We start from the raw sequence: 22803 nt of genomic DNA on the forward strand, positions 1-22803 counted from the left end.
TTAGATCGTCCTGTAGTTGGATTTCGATGGCCTCTTTAGTAACGCAGTCCCAGAAGTACGAGATTGACAGAGTATTTTCGTTTTTTCATAGTCCACAGTATACTTTATACAATGTTCAGCCACGGCTGATTTAGTGGCCTGGTGTAATTCAGTATGGCACTTGTGTTTGCGGCACCATTCTTCTACAATGCAGACTGTCTCCTCAATGTATGATTTTCCGCACTGACAGGGAATTTGATAAACGCCTGGTTTTCGAAGGCCTAGGTGATCTTTCACTGAACCCAGTAGAGTCAAGGTTTTTGCAGGGGGTCGAAATACACATTTCACATTCTGTTTCCCCAGGATTCTGCCGATTTTTCTTGATGTGTTTCTGACAAACGGAATGCATGCCAACGACACAAGAGTGCGGAAAATCATACATTGAGGAGACAGTCCGCACTGTAGAAGAGAGGTGCCACGAACACAAGCGCCAAAACGCCATACTGAATTACGCCAGGCCACTAAATCAGCTGTGGCTGACCACTGTATAAAGACTGGCCATACTATGGACTATGAAAAAACAAAAATACTCTGTCAATCCTCCTACTTCTGGGACTGTGTTACTAAGGAGGCCATCGAAATCCGACTACAGGACGATCTAATTAATAAAGACAGCAGCCTTCAACTTAGTCAGGCTTGGAACCCTGCACTCAGCCTGGAGAGAAAGATGCGGTCCCAGAGATCGAGGACTGCCCCGGCTGGCAGCAGCAGGGAGACTGCAGACCCCAGTTCAGACCCAGGCGCCGCTTCCCCCACCACCTCCAGTAGCCGCTGCACCGGCCACACCAAAGACACCAGGAGAGGAACGGTGGAGGGGATAATGGCTAGTATATATAGGGCGCCGAGAGGAACAGCACAGCATTCGTCAGGAACCACCTGAAGATGGCAGCGTGTACGTCTGCTGAAATGGTGTGGAGAAATTACGACGCTACCCAGTCAGATACCCGAGAACTGTTCAAATTAGAAATACGTCGGGAAAACTTCAGATCGAAAAATCAGATGATGCTGGGGGAAGTAGGAAACGAGATGCTAAAAGCAGTAGATGTATTTTGTATCTAGGTGGCAAAATAATTGATTATAGTTGAAGTAGGGGCAATATAAAACATATACTGGTAACACCAAGAAAATCATTTCTGAAAAAGAGGAATTTGCTAACATCCAATTTAATGTAAGTGCTAGGAAGTCCTTTCTGAAGTTATTTGTCTGGAGAGTATCCTCGTATGGAAGTGAAACTTGGATGATAGGCAATTCAGACAAGAAGAAAATAGATTTGTTTTAAAATGTGTTGCTACAGAAGAATGCTGAAGATTAGATGAGCAGATCAAATAACAAATGAACTGGCGAAAAAAGAAGTACAGGACACATCCTTAGGCATCAAGGAATTGTTGATTTGGTAATGGAAGAAAGAGTGTGGGATAAAAATTGTAAACGGAGACCAAAGCTTAAATTTAATATGCTGGTGCAAGTGGATGTATGATGCACTAGCTATGCAGAGATGAAATGGTTTTTGCAGGATAGGCTAGCATGGAGAGCTGCATCAAACCAGTCTTCAGACTGAAGACCACAACAACAATCGTTCAGAAGATGAAGTCAGTTTATGAACACGTTATGTTGTATAACACTTCATTTGGATTATATTAGCAAGGTTTAGTGTTGATATAAATTAGCATGGTACACACTTGAGAACATTGCTAAGTCAGCTATCAACAAAATTATCATGCTTCTGCCGCAGATATTAATCATACATTGCAGATATACAGTATTAATTCTTAAAGGTTTTGCGTTGTAAAGGTGGACCAAGATAAGTGAAAGAAACTTCTCAGGCCTCAAGAAACTTCTCCCAAAGCCAAAAAACACTGAAACATTTAGATGTCTGTAAAATAAACACAAAAAACAATATAATTCTCAGCACTTAACAATCTTGAACACAGAATGCTGCTCACCACAGTGGTCTACAACAGAATGAGAACAGCATGTGGGATATTCAGGAGGTGGGGAAAAAAAGGGTGTTATCACAATTATGTTTATAGAGAATAAATGGGTGGACAACTGATAACTGACGGCTGCCTAGGTGGCAAAGCCAATTTGACAATGAACACAACCTAAAGAAGGCAGCAGCATTACACCTGTGTTTCAGAAATTTGCTAAGCATGATGAATACATACATATTACAGATCACTGGCGAAGAATACTGGAAGCTTTTTGTGCATACAAAAGTTTTAATAGTTCCCAGGTTTTCGAGACATTGTTCTTCAACACTAACGAGATTATCGACACAGAGAGTGGCGGAGATATACCATTCACATTGTCTGCTAAGCCCCGAACCTGTTGGCTGTACCACTATAGTCATTTACTACGCAGTTCATTTTGGAGGTGTATTCTTGCCATCCTCAAATTTCTGAGCCATGATGCAACTTGCCATTTTGTTCTTTAACAAACATGGCCAAACATGAACGAAATGATAAAGGAGTAGGGGTGGGGGTGGGGGTGGGGGTGGGGGTGGGGGTGGGGGTGGGGGGAGGTTGGGGAAGAATAAGACTAAGAAGAAAAGGTTGACCTGGAACTGAACTCCAGCCTTTTGCAACCACAGCCCTGTATGTGGATGCTGAGTTAGTGAGAAACAGTTCAGTCATAAATTACCCAATAAAAAAGACACTGTTCATTGAGTTTTATGTGCTTATTATTTATGTTCATCAATGCACGTGACCTTCTCATAGCAATTTAAGAATATTTGATAGTTAAAAATTTAAGATGAATTGGGTAGCTACTGCTATTCAAGCCTAGAGAGCATTACTGTAATAGGTGTTCAATCATTACTAGCTGCCTCTGAATACTGTATAGTTAACGGTTTACAATAATTAGTTCAAATTTCTCTTTCTCAGCATGCCACTAAATGTCTATCAAATGCCTTTAAGATTTTTTACATTAATGATGAGCTATCTACAAGAGCTTCTATGGGAGCAATTATTATTTGCAATCATTAATTACACTGCCAACATTCTCCTTAACCTTACTTTACAAATCGCTAGAAACATTTCGAACTTCAGCAGTCTGAAAAAGTCAACAACAACTTCCTTATTATTCACTGCTTCCCATATTACATTTGTGCAAAATGAAATTTTTCTTTTCAGTGTCACTACGATTAAATACTACAACTGAACATGGTCTGTGAAATGTTTTAGTCAAAGGTGATCCTAGTTTACAATGAAATAATCTTAGATTAATGTTTGTACAACACATATTTACAAGTTAAGGTTGATCCAGGTTCATTTTCTGTGCTATTGCTTTATACAATATGACCCTAGAAGGATTTTTAATGTGGTGGTTTCAAAGAGTAAAGAAATGAAATAAATGTACATGAAATCATTTTTAAGACATACAGTAATACAGGGGTGTTGCAGAACTTTGCTATAATACCTTGTATTATATGCTGTAAAATGCAGGGTGAAACCCATATCCCGACCATTCTATGGTTTCCTAAATCATTTTGTGTGTTTGCCAGAGTAGTGCAGGCTGTGAATAATTTGTTGTATTCTTCAGTTTTACTAGCTATGTAGAAGTTACTATGCTACTGACCATTCTCTAAGGTCAATGTCAGTAAAATTAAGCAGCAGCACTCAGGTAAACCTGTTATATATTTACTGCACATCTAAAGAAAATGTGACATACATTACTTTTCAAGAGAAACTCTTTTAAAAATAGATTTATAGTTGATGTACAGGTGTTTCATCCAGTTACTAATGAGTTATATTTTCTGTACATTGAACACACCTATTTAATTTCAAAGCCTCCTTTTTGTATCTCTATACTGAAATCACCTGAAGTCGTAATGTTACAGTTATCAAGCTTCTGACGCTGTTGTTCTGAGAAAAACACAGTACTAAACGACTTGCGCTGGCTACAGACTAAAGGTATCTAGATGGTACAATGTGTAACTTTCTACGCAGGTTGACATCTTTAATCCTAGGTCATAATTTTCCTGTTTCAGCATCCCAAAAATTCAGAAGATAAAATACTATTGGATGTTTGGTTCATTTCATATAATGAACACAGGTACAGAAGAGTGGTGGCTTATTTCCAGTCCAAAAAATTTCTGATCATATCACTGTTCTTGCATCAACTATGTTTCTGTATTTAGGTCATGATATATTAAATAACAACACAAATGAAAAAAAGGGGAAAAGGAAGAAAATTAGGTAGTATACACAAACATAATGTTCACTCCTCAATGACACTGGCAAAAAGTAGGAGCAGAAAATTAAAGTTATGACTTGTAAGGTGGTAATGGACTGTTGTATCACACATTGTATTACAAGAGAAAAAATTTATTTTATTTGATACTAATCTGTATACTATCAATATTTGCTTTCAGAAGTCAGTGTCAAAAGAGGAAGTTTATTTTTCAGCTGCCTCAGAATCTTAATGTTTAGTGCGAGTAATGTCTGTGCCTGCATTCAATCAAAAGAATTTATTATGAATTGTCCTAGGACAGAGATTGTACATCCAAATGCTAATAGAAGCAACATATTATTTCTTCCCACATACTTCTTTTGAAATGACCACAATGAGAAAATAAGATAAAATTGTGCTCGTACAGTGGCTCACCAGCAGGCATTCTCCCCACACCATGTGTGAATGGAACAGGAAAGGGCGGAAAAGACTGTGGTATCAGGAGTATCGTTAATGACAACCTGTAAGGCAGTTTGTCACGTATAGATGTAGATGTACAGCAATTTTTGTCACTTTATATTTCTTTCCTGTGAATGGCGTTAGCTCAACAAAATGCTTTGTGTTTAGCCATTCAGGTATGGTTGTTTGTCTGCACCAAAGTAAAGCAACATTTTTCCACTTCATTTTCAGCGTTTCTGTTAACAGAAGCTACCTAATATTCCCATAAGCCTCTGTCTACATTTACATCTACATTTATACTCCACAAGCCACCCAACGGTGTGCGGCGGAGGGCACTTTACGTGCCACTCTCATTACCTCCCTTTCCAATTCCAGTCGCGTATGGTTCGCGGGATGAACGACTGCCGGGCAGCCTCCATGCGCACTCGAATCTCTCTAATTTTACATTCGTGATCTCCTCGGGAGGTATAAGTAGGGGGAAGCAATATATTCGATACACACCCTCTCGAAACCTGGACAGCAAGCTACACTGCGATGCAGAGTGCCTCTCTTGCAGAGTCTGCCACTTGAGTTTGCTAAACATCTCTGTAACACTATCACGATTATCAAATAATCCTATGACGAAACGCGCCGCTCTTCTTTGGATCTTCTCCATCTCCTCTGTCAACCCGACCTGGTACGGATCCCACACTGATGAGCAATACTCAAGTATAGGTCGAACGAGTGTTTTGTAAGCCACCTCCTTTGTTGATGGACTACATTTTCTAAGGACTCTCCCAATGAATCTCAACCTGGTACCCGCCTTACCAACAATTAATTTTATATGATCATTCCACTCCAGATCGTTCTGTATGCATACTCCCAGATATTTTACGTAAGTAACTGCTACCAGTGTTTGTTCCGCTATCATATAATCATACAATAAAGGATCCTTCTTTCTATGTACTCGCAATACATTACTTTTGTCTATGTTAAGGGTCAGTTGCCACTCACTGCACCAAGTGCCTATCCACTGCAGATCTTCCTGCATTTTGCTGCAATTTTCTAATGCTGCAACTTCTCTGTATACTACAGCATCATCTGCGAAAAGCCGCATGGAACTCCCCACACTATCTGCTAAGTCATTTATATATATTGTGAAAAGCAATGGTCCCATAACATTCCCCTGTGGCACGCCAGAGGTTGCTTTAACATCTGTAGACGTCTCTCCATTGAGAACAAAATGCTGTGTTCTGTTTGCTAAAAACTCTTCAATCCAGCCACACAGCTGGTCTGATATCCTGTAGGCTCTTGCTCTGTTTATCAGGCAACAGTGCGGAACTGTATTGAACGCCTTCCAGAAGTCAAGGAAAATGGCATCTACCTGGGAGCCTGTATCTAATACTTCCTGGGTCTCATGAACAAATAAAGTGAGCTGGGTGTCACACGATCACTGTTTCCGGAATTCATGTTGATTCCTACATAGTAGATTCTGGGTTTCCAGAAATGACATGATACACGAGCAAAAAACATGTTATAAAATTCTACAACAGATCGACGTCAGAGATACAGGCCTACAGTTTTGCGCATCTGGTCAACAACCATTCTTGAAAACTGGTACTATCTGTGCTCTTTTCCAATCATTTGGAACCTTCCATTCCTCTAGAGACTTGCGGTACATGGCTGTTAGAAGTGGGGCAGGTTCTTTCGTGTACTCTGTGTAGAATTGAATTGGTATCCTGTCAGGTCCAGTGGACGATCCTCTGTTGAGTGATTTCAGTTGCTTTTCTATTCCTTGGACACTTATTTTGATGTCAGCCATTTTTTCGTTTGTGCAAGGATTTAGAGAAGGAACTGCAGCGCGGTCTTCCTCTGTGAAACAGCTTTGGAAAAAGGTGTTTAGTGTTTCAGCTTTACGCATGTCATCCTCTGTTTCAATACCATTATCATCCCAGAGTGTCTGGATATGCTGTTTCGATCCACTTACTGATTTAACATAAGACCGGAACTTCCTAGGATTTTTCTGTCAAGTCGGTACATAGAATTTTACTTTTGAATTCACTCCTTACGCTAACTTTGACATTGTTTAGCTTCTGTTTGTCTGAGAGGTTTTGGCTGTGTTTAAATTTGCAGTGAAGCTCTCTTTGCTTTCGCAGTAATTTCCCAACTTTGTTGTTGAACCACGGTGGGTTTTTCCCATCCCTCACAGTTTTACTCGACACGTACCTGTCTAAAACACATTTTAAAATTGCCTTGAACGTTTTTCATAAATACTCAACATTGCCAGTGTCGGAACAGAAATTTTCATTTTGATCTGTTAAGTAGTCTGAAATCTGCCTCCTATTACTCTTCCTAAACAGATAAACCTTCCACCCTTTTTTTATATTTCTATTTACTTCCATATTCAGGGATGCTGCAACGGCCTTATGATCACTGATTCCCTGTTCTGCACTTACAGAGTCGAAAAGTTCGGGTCTGTTTGTTATCAGTAGGTCCAAGATGTTATCTCCACGAGTTGGTTCTCTGTTTAATTGCTTGAGGTAATTTTCGGATGGTGCACTCAGTATAATGTCACTCGATGCTCTGTCCCTACCACCCGTCCTAAACATCTGAGTGTCCCAGTCTATATCTGGTAAATTGAAATCTCCACCTAAGACTATAACATGCAGAGGAAATTTATGTGAAATGTATTCCATATTTTCTCTCAGTTGTTCTGCCACTTAGGCTGCTGAGTTGGGAGGTTGGTAAAAGGATCCAATTATTAACCTAGCTCGGTTGTTGAGTATAACCTCCACCCAAAATAATTCACAGGAACTATCCACTTATATTTAACTACAGGACAAACTACTACTAACACGCCACCACCGGTTGCATGCAATCTACCCTTTCTAAACACTGTCTGTCATTGTCTTTAGAACTGGAAAACAATAAAAACGTTGACCACTTCACGGATGATCTCCACGAGCATTTTCCGCACAGAAAAGGTGTAGTAATATTCATTTGCATAAACATCCACTAGTATCATTTTATATAATATAGTCAATATATAGTTTTATATAACTCAGCATTACTATCTACATCACATATACTGATATTTCATCCTTGATAGCACCATTCAAACTGCTAGACATAATAATTATTTTCCTGAGACTTCACATCTATCTGACAAAGATATTCATGAAGTTTGAACATGGATCCCTCACGCAAACTGATGAAGAAATGTAACCAACTGCTAACAGATAATGCAACAACACACTTATCGGATGTATCATATTTGGGGAACTGCAGATGTGTAGCTCGCCACACTGATACTCATGGTTTGCACATGTGATAGCAACATTAATGTTCTCCAAATAATTAGACATTAAATCAGATAGAGTCAGTAGAATTTAAAGATTGTTTGTTGATGACAGTTGGCTTTATGAAAATAATGTTATGGCTGATTGTAAAAAACTACAGACAGTATTTTTATTTGAGTACTGAACAGTGAGAAACAAAAACAAAAGAATGGACCTGATAGTCTCAGATTAAAACATTTGTGGGGAAATTCTGCAGATTGTCACACTGTGTACCTAGGGGTAAAGCTACAACGCAATATGAAATGGAATGAACACAAGAAATTAGTAGTACCAAAGGCACATAGAAAGTTTACAAGTGCCGAGAGAATTCCGGAAAAAGTACAGTGCATGTGTTAAGCAACCCACATACAAGATGAATGCAACCTTATAGATTTGGGAATTTTATCAAGTTACCCAAACAGAAGCAACAAAATTAAAAGATTCTTTGCCAGGATTGGAAGAAATTATTATTGCTCATACAACTGGGTAAGAGAAATGCCCTTGGGTACTGCCTGCATCACATATCTCTTGTACAGATTATGAGAATAAGTTAAGAGACACTGTAGTACAGAGGCTGACAGTCAGCCATCTTCCTCTGATTCACTATAGAAACAGCCTAGGACAGGAAGTAACTAATAATAACATGAAATGAACTGTGCTACATACGGTAAGTTGTAGAGTATGTGGACAAATATTAAAATGTCGTCTCAAACAAATTTACAAAAGTTATCTTATTAAATAAAAGTTGTAAGAAAGTTCTTGGAGAATGTAAATATCTTTGGATTAAGGGAGACCACTCACCGAAAAGCAGAACCATTAAGTTGTTGATAGGCACACACAAAAGAAGGAAAATTTGCTAGTTTTCAGAGTTATCCTTTGATGAGATAAACTAAAACAAACACACAGTGCCAATGTTTCATTTCTTGGTAGGTGGAATGGTTTTGTGGGGGGGGGGGGGGGGGGGGAAGGGTGATGATGGGTGTGTGTGGGGGGGGGGGGGGGAGTAATGTTGGGTGAGGTAGGGTGGGTAGAGGGAGAGGAAGATGGAAAGCTAGGAGAGGGACTAGGGGGTGGGTGGCTAGTGGCTCAGAGGAAGGCACTCAGTTTACTGGTCAGGAATGCATGTGGGAGGGATGGCACGTATATGGAACAAGCATGTAATGCACAATTGTTAGGGCTGGTGGGGGAGTGGCACACAATGAAGGTGATGTGGGAACGTGAACTGGGAGGAGATGACAGGATGGAGGAAGGGGAAACTGTCGAGAGGAGGGTGTAGGGAAGGTGGGTTACCTGAGATTGAAGCCAGGTAGGAGCAGAGAGTGTATTGTAAGGATACCTCTCATCTGTGTAGTTCAGAGAAGCTGGTGGTGAAGGAGCCACATGGCCTGGTTTGTGAAGCAGAATTTGAAATTAAGCATGATAGGCTCAGCTGTGTGTTGTGCCACTAGGTGGTCAGCTTTGTTGTTGACAACAATTTGGCAATGGCCATTTATTCTGGTGGTTAGCTAGTTTGTATACCTACCAGTCCCTACAATCTTGCATTACATGCCTAGTCCATATACTTGCCATCCCTCCTGCACTCCTAGCTGGCAAATCGACTGCCTCCCGACAAGCTGCTAGTCACCCACTCCCAGTCCCTCTCCTTGCTTCCCAGCTCCCTCTCCGCCTGCCCACTCCACCTGACACTAACCCCACCAACCAGTCCAACTGTAGACAAATAAAACATTGGCACCATTAGTCCAGCTAGCACCAAGTATGGGGCAGAGGTGTGTGTGTGTGTGTGTGTGTGTGTGTGTGTGTGTGTGTGTGAGGGAGAGAGAGAGAGAGGGGGGGGGGGGGAGGGAGGGGAGATTGTTAGTCAAACTATACCTTCAAAAGCTAGCAAGTGGGTGTTTTTTTTTTTGTTTTTTTTTTTTAAAAAAAAACCCTGCCTATCGGCAACTCAATGTGCTGGATTTTCAGTGATTGGTCTCCTTTAGTCCAAAAGGATTTATCTTAACAGAAAGATAAAAAACTATCTACTACATGCTAAAATTGAGGTTGTGTTATGTTTCCATCATAACATAATAATGAAACAAACCTGGTTTTTGGATAGTGTTGTATCTGTCCAGTAAACAACAACTGATCTAGAAGATAGAACAATAGCCATAAGCCCAACAGGAGGAACAAGTGGAGTGAGTGGTTCTGGGGCCATCTCTTCTCTCGTTCGCACAGACGTGTAAACAGGTCGACCATCTCCCATTTCATTGTAGGCTCTTAGGCTAATTACATACTCTGAGTTTGGGGCTGAAAAAAGAAACTACAATACAGGGAATAATCTACAACAGAAATGGTATATGACAGTACTGAACAGAATACAATAAACCTACCTAGTTGTTCTATAACATAGTATCGTTGTTTGCCATCTAGAAGCTGTGTATATGCATCTGGGATCCCTTTTCCCCAGCCAATAGTATAACCACGTACCATAATATTCTGGTTACGTGGAGGGTTCCATGAGACAGTAATGCTATCTGTCATTGGTCTTGCTGTTGAAACAAAGAAATAATAGATAAAAGCTTTTTCCACTCTTTTAGAATAACATGATTTGTAATAACAGACACCATTTAAATTGTAAGGAATGTTTTCTATAATACTTAATGGCTATTTCACAGAATTGTCCCGAAATTCAAAGAGCAGCCACTGTGTACCCAATCACAGCACTGATACATGAGCTAAAACCTCCACATTAAACATACAGGGTGTTTCAAAAATGACCGGTATATTTGAAACGGCAATAAAAACTAAACGAGCAGCGATAGAAATACACCGTTTGTTGCAATATGCTTGGGACAACAGTACATTTTCAGGCGGACAAACTTTCGAAATTACAGTAGTTACAATTTTCAACAACAGATGGCGCTGCAAGTGATGTGAAAGATATAGAAGAAAACGCAGTCTGTGGGTGTGCCATTCTGTACGTCGTCTTTCTGCTGTAAGCGTGTGCTGTTCACAATGTGCAAGTGTGCTGTGGACAACATGGTTTATTCCTTAGAACAGAGGATTTTTCTGGTGTTGGAATTCCACCGCCTAGAACACAGTGTTGTTGCAACAAGACGAAGTTTTCAACGGAGGTTTAATGTAACCAAAGGACCGAAAAGCGATACAAAAAAGGATCTGTTTGAAAAATTTCAACGGACTGGGAACATGACGGATGAATGTGCTGGAAAGGTAGGGCGACCGCGTACGGCAACCACAGAGGGCAACGTGCAGCTAGTGCAGCAGGTGATCCAATAGCGGCCTCGGGTTTCCGTTCGCCGTGTTGCAGCTGCGGTCCAAATGACGCCAACGTCCATGTATCGTCTCATGCGCCAGAGTTTACACCTCTATCCATACAAAATTCAAACGCGGCAACCCCTCAGCGCCGCTACCATTGCTGCACGAGAGACATCCGCTAACGATATAGTGCACAGGATTGATGACGGCGATATGCATGTGGGCAGCATTTGGTTTACTGACGAAGCTTATTTTTACCTGGACGGCTTCGTCAATAAACAGAACTGGCGCATATGGGGAACCGAAAAGCCCCATGTTGCAGTCCCATCGTCCCTGCATCCTCAAAAAGTACTGGTCTGGGCCGCCATTTCTTCCAAAGGAATCATTGGCCCATTTTTCAGATCCGAAACGATTACTGCATCACGCTATCTGGACATTCTTCGTGAATTTGTGGCGGTACAAACTGCCTTAGACGACACTGCGAACACCTCGTGGTTTATGCAAGATGGTGCCCGGCCACATCGCACGGCCGACGTCTTTAATTTCCTGAATGAATATTTCGATGATCGTGTGATTGCTTTGGGCTATCCGAAACATACAGGAGGCGGCGTGGATTGGCCTCCCTATTCGTCAGACATGAACCCCTGTGACTTCTTTCTGTGGGGACACTTGAAAGACCAGGTGTACCGCCAGAATCCAGAAACAATTGAACAGCTGAAGCAGTAAATCTCATCTGCATGTGAAGCCATTCCGCCAGACACGTTGTCAAAGGTTTCGGGTAATTTCATTCAGAGACTACGCCATATTATTGCTACGCATGGTGTATATGTGGAAAATATCGTACTATAGAGTTTCCCAGACCGCAGCGCCATCTGTTGTTGACAATTGTAACTACTGTAATTTCGAAAGTTTGTCTGCCTGAAAATGTACTGTTGTCCCAAGCATATTGCAACAAACGGTGTATTTCTATCGCTGCTCGTTTAGTTTTTATTACCATTTCAAATATACCAGTCATTTTTGAAACACCCTGTAGAAACAAAATTTTGGACACTGTTTGGGTGTATTTCTTCCTTACAAAAACAAACATCTTCAACATGTGTACACTCTATTTAATTACTTCAGTTTTACTACTACAATTGTTTAACAAAGAGGCCACGGAATTGCAGGATATTATAAATTATAATCTAGGGTAACAATATTAATTGTACAAAAATTACACACTGGACAAAGAAATGAAAAAAATATGGAAGTAATTACTGTATGGTAAACATAATATATGAAAACCAAAGGTCATTATCTTAATAAACACTGTGAAGACCACTAACAGCTCCAACCCTGCAGAGATTTACAAGAGGCCTAGCTGCTCATATGCAGTATTAACAAATAAAAATTAAGTAAAAAGTAGCATTCAGCATAAGGACCTACTTTAACAATATCTTTGACATCAGAGTAAAAAGTAGACACTAAAATAATAAAGAGCACTAAACATTCACTACAATAAAAACTTAAGAAAAACAATTTGTACACAATTTATCACCAATACTTTCAATAGCTAAAATACATTTAATACCAGTAGCCATTTATTTGATTTAATGACTTCTATGAAAGTAATTAAGGAAAAGATATATTACATTCAGTCACAGCAGACACTTTTTACACAACTACTAAATACGAAACTTCCTGGCAGATTAAAACTGTGTGTCCGCCCGAGACTCGAACTCGGGACCTTCTGTAAAGTTTGGAAGGTAGGAGACGAGATACTGGCAGAAGTAAAGCTGTGAGTACCGGGAGTGAGTCGTGCTTTGGTGGCTCAGTTGGTAGAGCACTTGCCCGCGAAAGGCAAAGGTCCCGAGTTCGAGTCTCGGTCGGGCACAGTTTTAATCTGCCAGGAAGTTTCATATCAGCGCACACTCCGCTGCAGAGTGAAAATCTCATTCTGGAACTATTAAATACTTTTCCTTGAAGCATACACAGACCCAAGGATTTGGATGTGTTAGATACAGTGTGCATCCGGAAAGTAATATGTTGCATTTTTTTGGTGACGTGACTATACAACACAGAGTGGTTGGAACTGTTGGGGAGGGGGACCCCCAGCAGTAGGTTACTTAACTGCCTCCATGCTCTTGGAAGGTTAGGATGGCTTCTTATGTGAACCTCCACATAGTGGTCGCGTCAAACATATGATGGGAGAAAACTTTAGAGCAACGCTATGCAATTAAGTTTTGTGTGAAGCTCAAGATGATGGCGCAGGTAGCTTTTGGAATGTTTAAGGAAGCCTTCGGGGATGACTGCAGTCGAACAAGTGGCACAAAATGTTTAGAAGAGGTCAGGAGCAGGTCACTGACAAGACCAGCACAGGACACTCGTCAACATCGTGAACAGATGAACATGTGACTCGTGTGCACCAGTTACTGAATTCACACTGTGAAATGAGTGTTCACCTGATGTCAGAATTAATGGACTTGCCAAAAACAATTGTTCGTGAGATTGTATCAGATGACTGGGTGATGCAGAAGATTTGTGCATTGTGAAAACTGCACAACGACAACATGCCGGCTCATACCACATTTGTTGTCATGGCCTACCTGATCCATATCGGTGTGAATACAGTGCCACAGCTGCCCTATAGTCTGAACATGGCTCTAATGGAATTTTCTTTTTTGTTTACTCGTTTCAATGAATTTTAAGTTATTAAACCTATCTCAGCAATACTTTCTGTTACTTTCCAGACAAACCTTGTATAAGAGGTAGATGCATAGCTAACAAATTTTCACCATGCATCATGACTAATAACAGACATATGCGCCACACAGTGTGTACTTTGAATAAAAATGTTTAAAGGCTATAAGGCTATGCCAACCAAGTGAGAGGGGGGAGATAGGAGACAGAAAGAGGAAACGGAAGGAAGGAAGAGAATCTTCATAATAATATAATCTATGAGTGGCATCAAGAACAAAATAAGATTATTAAAACAAAACCATGTTTTCATTTCTGAGAACATCAACATTGGCAGAGAGAATAACAGTGAATAGAGAAAGAAAAATAAGGAAGAAAAGGCTAATAGTAGTGATGCATACAAAATACTGAGAAAGTAGAATAAGCGAAGAATGTCATTCTGAACTTAAAAAGTTATCACTGAGCATGAAATCAAATAGGTTTCCAGAGAAAGTTCCATATCCACAGTTGTTTACAATATAGATTACTGAGATAAGGTATCTTATGCATCTAACCACGAGTGTTTGTAGATGGTGCTTTTATCTACAGATGGTGGAATCCTAAGAAAATTCTTGTGAAATTCATAAGGATTTGAACTCAATACTTTGCGCAATGACTAAGAGCTGTCACTTACTATTAATGAATACAAAAATAAAGTGGTTTTTGTTTTCACTACTGTTATGTTAAAAACACTTTCTGACATACAAATAACTCTTGGTTTAAACAATTTTTGGTTCCATTCACAATTTTGTGTTTTCCTTTCCTCACATATGTGCCATGAAGGAGCTGTGCATAGTTGTTCTATAAAATTCATACACAGTATTCTGTGTAAATGCAAGCACATGCATTCAGTATTTTCAAAAATGTGGATATACTCTGTGCATTTGCTATCTGTAGCATTGCAAACTGCTGCAGTGCACTCTTCCATCATCTTAAGTTGAAAAGTGTCTAGCAATCATACAAACAGTGTTTTATTTAGTTGCAACAATGGCCCTTATACAACATGGAGATACTAATAACCATTCTGGAATTAATAAATAGCAACAGATACATAAAATGATGTAATATACAGCTAGTTTGCACTCACTAACAATGAGAACTATAAGATGAGAGGTCTTTGAATCTATTTTTAGTGTTGATACGAACCTTTGAGTCCCACAGGTGTGTCCGGTACTTGTGATTCATCCAGATCATTCTCAAATGTCTCAGTAGTGTGCCACTCAGTTGGTGGACTTGAACCATTTACGTTTAGAGCCCAAAGTCGCACCTGATATACAGACCGCCTGTCAAGATTTATTAGTGCATAGAGTCGCCTGTCACCAGGTGTTGTGACAGTGTCACCACGTTTGCGGTCTTTTTTACGATATCTCAACTTGTAACCTGTGATTATTCCATTCTGACTCTCTCTGGGAGGCGGTTCCCATCGTATAATAACACTCTGCAAAACAGAGAAAGGTCATAACATTGATTAGCAAATGTGGCAGGAAGCCCATCAGCTTGTATCTATATGATTTTTCTAAGAAGAAGAAGAAGAAGAAGAAGAAGAAAACAACTACTTTCTAATACTATAAATCAGCAGATTTAGGAAAAGAAAAGAAAGAGAAATCCTTTTGGAACACGCCCCCACCCCTCAATGCAGACACAAACTATTTAGCAATGATTATTGCTACACAAGGTAATTAGTTTACAACCTAACATCCAATTGATGTCAGCATCTTAACTGCTGCAATAGGTTGCTGTATTTCACAAGGGATAACTTAACAGCTTATCAAACTATGTTTCTGATTTGACTTAGCACCTTACAAAGACACTGAAAGAGTCATACAGCGCTTTAAAGGCATTTATACCTACACCCTTATATAAAGTGTTAAAGCTCAGTTTAATGCAAAGATATTTCATCTTCCAGAAAGTTTCTTATTTTCTCCTGCCAACTTTGCTAACACAGAACACTCAGTTTTGTTTCATTTCTTCCTTTACTAAGACACATGCAAAAGCAACACTGTTGTATTAACCCAGCTTCACAACTCTATTACACAATGCTACCTATATTTGATGTGTTACCTACTGCAGCACACAGTACAAAAGAATGCTGACCAGTTACTTGTTTATGGATCCAAACATCAGATGGCACAAAATACAACAACATAGAAGCAAGAGCCGGAGGTGATACCGAGTCAGCAGTAATGTCCTGGGCCAGAGTAGTGTTGCAGATCCATAGTGTAACTAACAGCAAAGTCCAAACAGCGAAGTGTATCTAAATTTTGCGTGCGACACGATATAATGGCACTGAATGTCGAGACAAAGAATACTGACTGCAGGAGCCTAACACGGCATCTGAGTGGCAGTAGAAATGGCCATGATGGAGACAATCACAACCAGCAGCAGAACTTGCATCAAGGGTGCTTGGGAGTCCTGAAAGGAGAGAGGCAATGTCTCAAAAGATCAAGTGGATGCCAAAGCAAGAGATAACAGGGGTAGCATAACGAGCAGCGAGCCGATCCCACAAGTGGAATGTAACAGAGGGAAGAAAGGTTGACTCCACAACTAAGGGAGAGAAGAAAGCGATAAAAGCACCGGACTAGGAGAGGACAAGACCTGGTTGGCAACAGTCCTCGTTGATGGCAAAGGCTACAAAAGATTATTCGAGCCAATCAACGAAGGCAGATCACAGCTCTAAAGTGTAACTGAAAATGCAAAGTGTCTGAAGTAGTCGTGTCCATGTTTGGTAAAGGGCCACAGCCGGGTGGGCGAGCTGCTGAAGCAGAAGTGTAGCAGTGGTCCGTGGTGAAGGTTTGTCTGCCTGTTTCTGAATCAGTACCTCAGTCAGGAGCTCATCAGTGAGTTTATGTCTTTCCATCTGCTGACCCATCAGCTGTGGCAGAACAGCTGCCAGGTGGTTTGTAAATGGTGACTGGAAAGGAGGGGAAACAAAAATGTACTGATTGCCATACAAAACATAGAAGACCAAGTTCCACTTTTCATAGAAATGTTCAAAGTCCAGGTGCCACTGCACTAAGGAATTCAAGGTCCTAGCACACAATCAATGTTCACAGTTCTAAAAAGTGCACAAAAAATTGTCACAGGCTGGATGATAGAACACATGCAAAGTTCAAAGTGCCTGAAGTTGAGTCCGCACTCAGCAACTGTGAGGGCCGTAGTCTGAAACGCACAAAAGAGATGAAATCCCGAGAAGCATGAAGTTGGTACTGTGAAAAACATCGTAAAACCAATAATCCTCATTGTCAACTGCATCACACAATACAAAAGAATGCAGAACAGTTTCCTTTTTATGGAGCCAAATGCCAGACAGCACAGCATACAACAACGACAGGGAAGTAATAACTCAAGGCGATCCTTAACCAGTAACAACATTCTAGACCAGCATAGCATTGCAGATCTGTAGTGTAACCAAGAACAAAGTTCAAACAGTTTAGTGTATCTGAACCTCGCACGCAATCCAGTACGATGGCAGTAATGTCAAGATGAAGAGTGACGACTCCAAAGATAGTCTTACAATGTATATTTATTGTAGTATCACCACTAAAGACAGTAATAACACAAATAATAGTCCCTGATCAGAGGTATATATATCTCAAAGTCTAAAATCAAACAATGGAAAATCCTGGATGGAATGCAACAATATCATGAGAAGGAAAGTTGCTACTCACCATACAGCAGAGATGCTGCGTCGCAGATAGGCACAACAAAAAGAGTTTCACACTTAAAGGTTTCGGCCAATGGCCTTTGTCAACAATAGACACACACGCGCGCGCACCTGTGTGTGTGTGTGTGTGTGTGTGTGTGTGTGTGTGTGTGAATTGTTGACAAAGGCCATTGGCCGAAACCTGCAAGTGTGAAACACTTTTTGTTGTGCCTATCTGCGACTCAGCATCTATGCTATATGGTGATTAGCAACTTTCCTTCTCATAATATTGTTATAATACATGCAAATTATTTTCGTGACTCAGCTGAGAAACTTGGATCTACGAGTTCGCAGTTGCCAACTGGTTCACAAAAGACAATACAATGCTAATTTTAAGTTAATGGTGATCCACTTAAGAAGAAACCCCAAACAACAGTGCAGCAAGAAGAAAATTTGGTGTCACAAAAGTGAATGTGCACAGGTGGCACCAGATAAAGAATAAATTAAAGAAAACTGGTACAACATGCCAAACTTTAAGGGGACTAAAGCACAGGAGGTTTCAAAGGTTTCGTGACTTGAACGAAACATATGGTTCAATACATGAAAGAGAAACGCCATTAGGGCTTCTTAATTACTCAAGAAATTATCCAAATGAAGGCATTGGAGATAAAGAAGAATTTTCCAACTGCACGCGTCTCAGAATTCAAAGCAAGTATTTGCTGGTGTGTGTGACGACGATTAAGAGAGCATGGCTTACATTACGACACAGAACTATGTTAGCTCGGTGACTTCCCATGGTGTATGACAAAAAACTTGTTACATATTAGTATCCCATAATCAATTTTAGGAAACAGCATGATTATTTGCTAGGTCGTATGGGCAATGCCAATCGGACACCTGCTTATTTTGATATGCTGTAAAATGTTACTGTTGATGTGAAGGGTATTAAACGTGTTCCTATAAGGACTTATGGCAATGAAAAGGCCAGAATGAGAGTAATGCTGGGTGCATTAGTAGACTGAAGCCCCCCCCCCCCCCCCCAATATGTGATTCTTTGCAGAAAACCAATACCAGAAGAAAAACTGTCTGGACTTTAGATGTCAACAACAGAGATGGATGACAAATGACCTGATACTAGCCTAGTTGAGGGTTTTTTTGAGCAAGGATACCACGCATTTTGTTGAACAGAAGAAAAATGTTGGTGCTAGATTTTTTCAAGGGACACTTCACCCAGGATGTTAAGAATATGATAGCAAAGAACAACAAATGCCTGGTAATAATCACTGGTGCATGACCTCACAACTTCAAGTAATGGATGATGCTGTGAATAGACCTTACCTTTTCAGGTTCAGCCACAACAGTGTTACAGTGAGTGGCTCATACAAGGAGATTATGCCCTCCCTCCAGGGGGAAGTTACAGAAACCATGACTATCCATGCTGGGCCTATGGAACCTTGCCACTGGGGGTAGGACCTCAAGTGAATCTAATATGAAAGGATTCAAAAAGTGCTGCATGTCCAATGCTAAGGATCACTCAGAAGATGACTTACTATCAGGGTTGCCACAAGTTTCCCCAAGTGAAATTCCCTGATTTCCAGATAGGTTTTAGCATTTTTTCCTGACAAATTTTGAGATTCAAGGGTAAGTAAAGACATAAGTTCACAAAAAAATGTAAGGACTTTTGTATTTCTAAACATATGAGCAAAAATCGTAAGTACTAACATCAACATCTTTTGTAATGAAGTGTTTTTACATGGAGAAAGCAAACCAAATGGTATATATGTTTCATTACAACCACTGATGTTATTTTATTTCAATAGGGAAAACACATTTGGTGACAAAAATACACATTTTGTTGGAGCCGCAAGACAGATTCAAAATATATTCACAGCTTTCAGAAAAAAACTCAGAAAAAAGTAGGCCTCTTGAAAGCAACGTATAAGGTGGGGAAGAGTTTTGTAAATCAACACTATAGGTGACCGCCAATAAAATGTTGGTTCTACTATGTTCGTTATTGTCGGTTATTACCCACTGTGTTATGTGTATTATTCTATCAGAATTGTGTGATTTTTCTTTCAATGAATACTTGGCATACAAACTACCAACGACAGCCACAATTTTCTTCTTCTTATTATCCATACTTTCTAATATATCAACTCCTTTTAAAGTGCCAAAATGTACTAGAACAAATAAAATGTTTATAAAACACCACACTGTACAATGTACTTGTGGTGAGACGGTTGTAATTTCTGAAATCCATCGCCCGTGGCCTCTGGCCTGCTGAGGAGCACCACAGTCCTGGGTCCATGGATAAACCATGAAAATACACCTCATTATGCCACACACAGACAGACAAAGCCTGCGGGCAGATCAGTGAGACTAAGTCTGACAGGCAGTGCTCTCACATTAGTGGGGAACTATGGGCTTCAGATCGGCAGGCCCAATCCATTACAGATACCCACAGAAATGGCCTGTGGTTTTGGTCCATCATGGAAGTCCACTAGTGTAGCCAACTATTCACATGTCACAGGCACCATGTTCATGAAATGAGACCACAATGATCACCCACTCAACAGGTAACTTGCGCAAATACTCTGAGAATCAATACTAATGAGGATAGGTTTGCTGAGCCACAGACAGGCACATAAAAAAGACAATCACATTCTCACAACTAAATTTTTGGCCATAGCCTTTGTCAGAACACTAGAGCGCATACACATTCATGCAATCACTCAGACTTATGCACACATGACTGTTGTCTCCAGCCGCTGTGTCAACAATCTCTGAGAATCAGAACCAAACAAACCACTCCTCATGCCTCCCTGCCCCTCATCGGCAGTTGCTAAGCTAGCAGCAAGTAATGGTGGCAGCACTTACTGCAAGGTGAGGGGAGGGATGGGAAGGAGAGAAGCAGTAAGAATGAGAGAGTAGGTAAGCAGCACACATACTCAGCTGCGCACAGCCAGCGGTGAGGCATAACATCTCAGCAAACAAACAATTTACTGATATTCCCTGATTTTCAGAACTTGTGGTAACCCTGACTATGGGAGGAGTGTTAGGCAGGAAGAAATGTCAGAAGGTTTTCAAATGAAGATAGCGAGTGATACCAGTGATGAAGACGATGATTAAAACTACCAATAACACAGAGCTAGTGAGCAACACAGGGAGTGAAAATAAAAATTGAGGTAAACCTTTTTCTTTATGTCTCCTTTTATTATCAAAATCTAAACAATCAATAAATGGCAGAAGTTTAGACTAAGTATAATGCCAACTTTTCAGTGACATACTTTAGATCCATAAAACAGTTACTAATTTTGATTAGTAGGACTCTGTTAAAAATAAAAATTTTCTCAAGAGGCCTCTTACAAAAAGGGCGTCATGTTATGTTTAGGGTAGTCTTATACTTAGGCAAATATGGTTTATGAATGATAAAAATATAGGTAAAAACATCTGAACTTGTTTTGTAGACTTTAAAAGTGAACCATATGAACACACACAATGGATCATAGAGAATCAAGCTTCAGGCATTTCTTCAATCCAAAATGTTCACCTTCAATGATAAAAACACCATTAAGGGGGTAGGACATCAAATGGACCAACTTGGAGCAGTAAAGGCACCACAGGACATTTTAATTTCCATTGTCTATACTTTTACAAAAAAAATTCATAAAACTTTGTCAGCATGACCAGGAAGGATTCAGAATTCACACTCATAGCAGTGGAAGTTCGAAAACATAATGAAATAATTTTTTTTTACATGTGAAATTTCATCATTTTTTTCACTTACTAATGGCAGTATTTGTTGCTATAGGTACACTTTTCTTCATAAGTAAGAGAGATTCTTCGATGAATTGTGCACAGCATACAAAACATACTTAAAGGTGTATGAAACTCTAGAATCTTCTAAATCTATTAAAAACTGTGGTAAAAATTGAGGTAATTAACTATAAAATTTGTGTTTTTCCTAAACAAGAAGTTTAAAATATAACAGTTCATACGTTTGTTCATAAATTAAATAAATTCTAGAGATTCATACACCTGTGAGTAAGGTATGTATGATGTGCAAAATTCACCGAAGAATCTGTCTAACTTATGAAGAAAGTTTACATATAGCAACAAATGCAGCCATTAGTAAGTGAAAAAAATGATGAATAAAATTTTTTTATTTTGTTATGTTTTCGAACTTCCACTACAATAAGTGTGAATCCTGAATCCTTCCTGGTGATGCTGACAAAGTTTTATGAATTTATTTGTAAAAGTATAGACACTGAAAATTGTGTTCTGTGATGCCTCTCCTGCTCTAAGTCGGCTCGTTTGACGTCCTACCCCCCTTAACGCACTAATACATCACTGGACGATATGCCCCAGCATTAACAGACATATATATTCTGGTTCACAGAAGAACTTTCGTGTTGAGGTCCTGTTTTCTATAGTTTAATTATCCAATCTATCATTTCATACGTGTTAACCCGACACTACCCATGAAATATCATGACAATGTCAGTGAGAAAGCAGAGGGGGAGCAGAGAGCGAGAGGGAGGGAAGATGGAGGAGGGTGGGAGGGGCAAGGGAAGATGGAGAAGGATGAGAGGGGAGAGGGAAGAGTGAGGAAGGGGAGGGGAGGGAGAGGAGAGAAGGGAGAGGGATGAGGAAAGGGGATTGGAGGGGAGGGATGAGGGAGTGGAGGGGAGGGGGAGGGGAGGGGGAGGGGAGGGACAAGGGAGGGAGGGGGAGGGGAGGGACAAGGGAGGGAAGGGGTGGGGAAGGGGAAGGGGGAGGAGAGCAGTGGGGAAGCAGTACGGAAGAGGGAGGGGGAGAGGATTGAGGAAGAGGCGGGAGAGGGAGGCTGAGGGAGAGGATTCAGGGAGGGGGGAAGAGGGAGGCAGGGGGAGAGGATTGAGGAAGGGGGGAAGAGGGAGGCAGGGGGAGAGGATTGAGGGAGAGGAGGATTGGGGGAGGCAGGGGGAGAGGATTGAGGGAGAGGAGGATTGAGGGAGGCAGGGGGAGAGGATTGAGGGAGAGGGGGGAAGAGGGAGGCAGGGGGAGAGGATTGAGGGAGAGGGGGGAAGAGGGAGGCAGGGGGAGAGGATTGAGAGAGAGGGGGGAAGAGGGAGGCAGGGGGGAGAGGATTGAGGGAGAGGGAGGCAGAGGGAGAGGGTAAGGGGAAATGGTAGGGGTTGAGAGGAGGATGGTGAGGGGCAGGGG

The 22803-nt window shown here is 40.7% G+C and overlaps 1 protein-coding gene across 1 annotated transcript in view; it reads right to left on the reverse strand.

Moving 5' to 3' along the window:
* Window positions 1–22803, reverse strand: part of LOC126184593 (neogenin) — a 250931-nt gene that overhangs the window by 123211 nt on the left and 104917 nt on the right. Inside the window, exons 12-14 of the mRNA XM_049927035.1 lie at window positions 15102–15393; window positions 10355–10513; window positions 10066–10271 (exon numbers count right to left, since the gene is read on the reverse strand). Coding sequence (XP_049782992.1) covers window positions 10066–10271; window positions 10355–10513; window positions 15102–15393 — 657 coding nt within the window. The remainder of the gene's footprint in view (window positions 1–10065; window positions 10272–10354; window positions 10514–15101; window positions 15394–22803) is intronic.

The sequence above is a fragment of the Schistocerca cancellata genome, chromosome 4 (assembly GCF_023864275.1).
Source record: "Schistocerca cancellata isolate TAMUIC-IGC-003103 chromosome 4, iqSchCanc2.1, whole genome shotgun sequence".
Classification (NCBI taxonomy): domain Eukaryota; kingdom Metazoa; phylum Arthropoda; class Insecta; order Orthoptera; family Acrididae; genus Schistocerca; species Schistocerca cancellata.